The sequence below is a fragment of the Penaeus japonicus genome, unplaced genomic scaffold (genome assembly GCF_977035675.1).
Source record: "Penaeus japonicus unplaced genomic scaffold, GWHDUDI00000001_assembly GWHDUDI00000029, whole genome shotgun sequence".
Lineage (NCBI taxonomy): Eukaryota > Metazoa > Arthropoda > Malacostraca > Decapoda > Penaeidae > Penaeus > Penaeus japonicus.
In genome coordinates this window covers 28,183,638-28,186,609 of record NW_028234431.1, presented here as the reverse complement: position 1 = coordinate 28,186,609, position 2,972 = coordinate 28,183,638, and the positions used below count along the sequence as shown (strand labels likewise).

At 33.3% G+C, this 2,972-nt stretch overlaps 1 protein-coding gene across 16 annotated transcripts in view; it reads right to left on the bottom strand.

The window, feature by feature from the left end:
* Positions 1-598: 598 nt before the first annotated feature.
* The window catches only part of Mrgn1 (Mahogunin ring finger 1), a 22,292-nt gene continuing 19,918 nt past the window's right edge, over positions 599-2,972 (bottom strand). For 14 of the 16 annotated variants that reach the window (XR_006223418.2, XR_015192486.1, XR_015192487.1 and 11 more), the window contains one exon: positions 599-2,968. Coding sequence is in view for 11 of the 16 variants with exons in the window: in XM_043019190.2 (XP_042875124.1) it covers positions 2,738-2,968 (231 nt within the window). In the remaining 5 variants the exon portion in view is untranslated. The remainder of the gene's footprint in view (positions 2,969-2,972) is intronic. The other 2 variants (XM_043019188.2, XM_043019192.2) reach the window with 1 other exon arrangement.

Genomic DNA, 2,972 nt, shown 5'->3' with positions numbered 1-2,972 from the left:
GTTGAACATGACCACCCACAGGTTTAACCAATTAGCTTTCATGTGGTCTTCTCTTGGGGAAGTGAGACCAGGCAAATCTGTCAGATCTCTGTGGACACAACTTCATATGAAACCTTTGATGTTGAGCAAGTATTAAACTATGGACACAATGCTTCCTGAGTCAATCTTTCTATAGTGCATTTAAGACTTCACTGATGGGTCACATACAAAAGTAATCAGTGTATGCTCTTTCTTTTAAATCCAAAAACGATGGAGTGGTTTTGGCTCCAATTGGTCTAAACATCATGGAATTTCGAGTGTGCAGGCCTAGCACCTCAAACTATTCGCCCATGCTGGCCACGGCCGACCACTACATGCCTGATCACCCAGCATGCTGGCTGTACAAAAAGCCATGACATTGATATCAGGTCCCTGGCGGCAAGTGCTGCCACCACATGACGTGATATCACATCACCCAACGTTAATGAGTCAAATATTTTTCGAAGATTTTGTATATCATAGTGCAGCTAATCTTTTAAAATTGCATAAAAAGCAGAATCTCATCACCAGCCTCACAAGAAATAAATAGATTTATGTAATTTGGAAAACAAACAGATAATTTTCTGAATAACTTTTATTTTTCCTTAATCTTATGTATATTACTACATTTGTACACATTATTTCCAAATTTCATCTACAGATATCAATGCTAATTCTTATATGTCATAGTCTATACACAGTCTTAAAATTACCCACAAAAGAGCCATTAAAGATTACAAAGTAATTGTATCATATCACAGAAATATTACTTACATAAAGATTTGAAAATTATTGCACAAGTAACCAATCAAGTTTATTCTTTTGCTTTTCAAAAGCCATAATTTCAAGTACACATACCTCAATGCAATGACACCTCACTTCCCTACTTTTATTTAATTTGATTGAACAATTCTCAGATCAGTCCTAAGATATCTTGACCTTAAGCTTCTTAATCTGACCATCATTATGCTCATAATTTTCCAACCACATTACAACTTTAAATAATTTCATAACGACAATGTCACTTTCATGATACAGAAATCCACCTAATCTAATATTATTACCATAAACAATTTGTTAAAAAAAAAAAAAAAAAAAAAGAGGTATTAAATCAATAAAAAAAAATAATGCTAATAATCAAACAAATAACATAAAATAATAATAATGGATAAAAAAAAAAAAAAAATAGAAAGAATGAAAAACAAAAAATAAATACTGTGAGCCCAATATTTGGCATCATCTCCTTGCATCCTCCATCAGATGTACGAGAAATATGTAGCAATTTAACTTATAAGAGAAGTTACCTTTTAACAATGACAGCAATATATGGCATGGACCATTATACACTTGCACTATAACCTCAGTTTTTTCTTGGCCTGTTTCTCGTATAAATCAGAAAGCGACGGCAAAAATCATGATCGATTTCATTGCTCTTATGGATAATTGAAGTGAAAAAAATCTATGGGCAAATTTTTGTGCACGGCCATTTTGCAAAATCTAAGTCCCACTATAAAAAGAAAAGAAAAAAACAATCACCTACTCTGAATTAATACCATCATTGTGACCAAACATGATTTACTTCACCCACTATTCTACACTGCATGCATTTCTTTTCATCTTTTAATAATAATTCAATGAAATTTATTAAGGTTAGAGAACCTTTGTAGTGTCTGTTCAAATGATGAAAGATAGAAGTTCCAGTTTCACATGTGCTATAAATACTGCATTTTAATTCACCATCCCAGAATCTACGACCTACCGCTAAAAAAAAAGGACGAAAGAAAAATGATGCATCAGTGAAAAGTTACAAGCCTAGCATATACGTCATTTAATACAAGTTACCCAGAATTTGGCGAATTCCATTACCTTGTGAACAATAAATAACTTTTTCCAAAGTGAGATAGGAATTGATATATATATCCTTTCAGATAATGAGAACATTACTGACAATAGCTAATATGTACAAATTAATAGACACAGCAGATCTGCTAATATCACAGGCTTATAATTATTTCCCAAAATCGACTTGAACAATTTAGAGAATTTGTGTCCTTTGGTACCAAAATATAATTACCAGATTTAATGTAGTTCTATAGAAGGACTTATGACTTACATATGAAAATTATAACTGATTTGGTTGAGGAATTTACCCCGCTTGGTCATCTGTCAATATCAATATGATTTAGATACTTATGGAAAAAATTTTGCTAGTGATTCATCACAATTTTATATTTGGTATACCTGTAAATAACTATTAGTTTATTTTTTGTATATGGAGAAGTTCAGCCCCATATCCTGTGAATGACCTAACTAAAAATAATATACAAACAATAATATAATACTTTTGCATTCTTTTTACCATTTATATATGAGGATTCTATGCATCAAATATATGCTGCATAAGACATCATTGATATAGATACCAATAATTACAATACTTAAAACATAATTCATGACAGAACTCCTTCCAATGTTAAAAACAACTCCCCTACTTTATGACAAAAGCAGCAAAGCATGCAACAGGCTTGTGTATTTCAATCTCATAGGTTCTTGCATTTTAAACATTGCAAAATCTAACAAAAGCTTGTAAATGGATGAAAGTCTTGACAATGCTTACTGTGATGATATTATCAATGACTTAAATTTGAGAATAATAGTTATATCAATAAGTGAATAAAAAAAATGATAATAATAGATACTTCCACTACCTAACAAACACTTAAACCACACTGGAAGGAAATCCATCGGTAGGGTGCGAAAGGAGTGCACGGGTGGACGATGCCGAGCTCACAGAGGCATCGGATGACCTACTGATCACCGAGGCATTACTGAGAGGCGTGCCTGGCAGAGAGAGAGAATCGCTCTGGTGGCTGAGAGATGAGAACCCACCATTGGGTGATGCTGGCACTCCACTCTCGGAAGAAGCGCTAGCTCTTTCCCTACGCAGGTTCTGT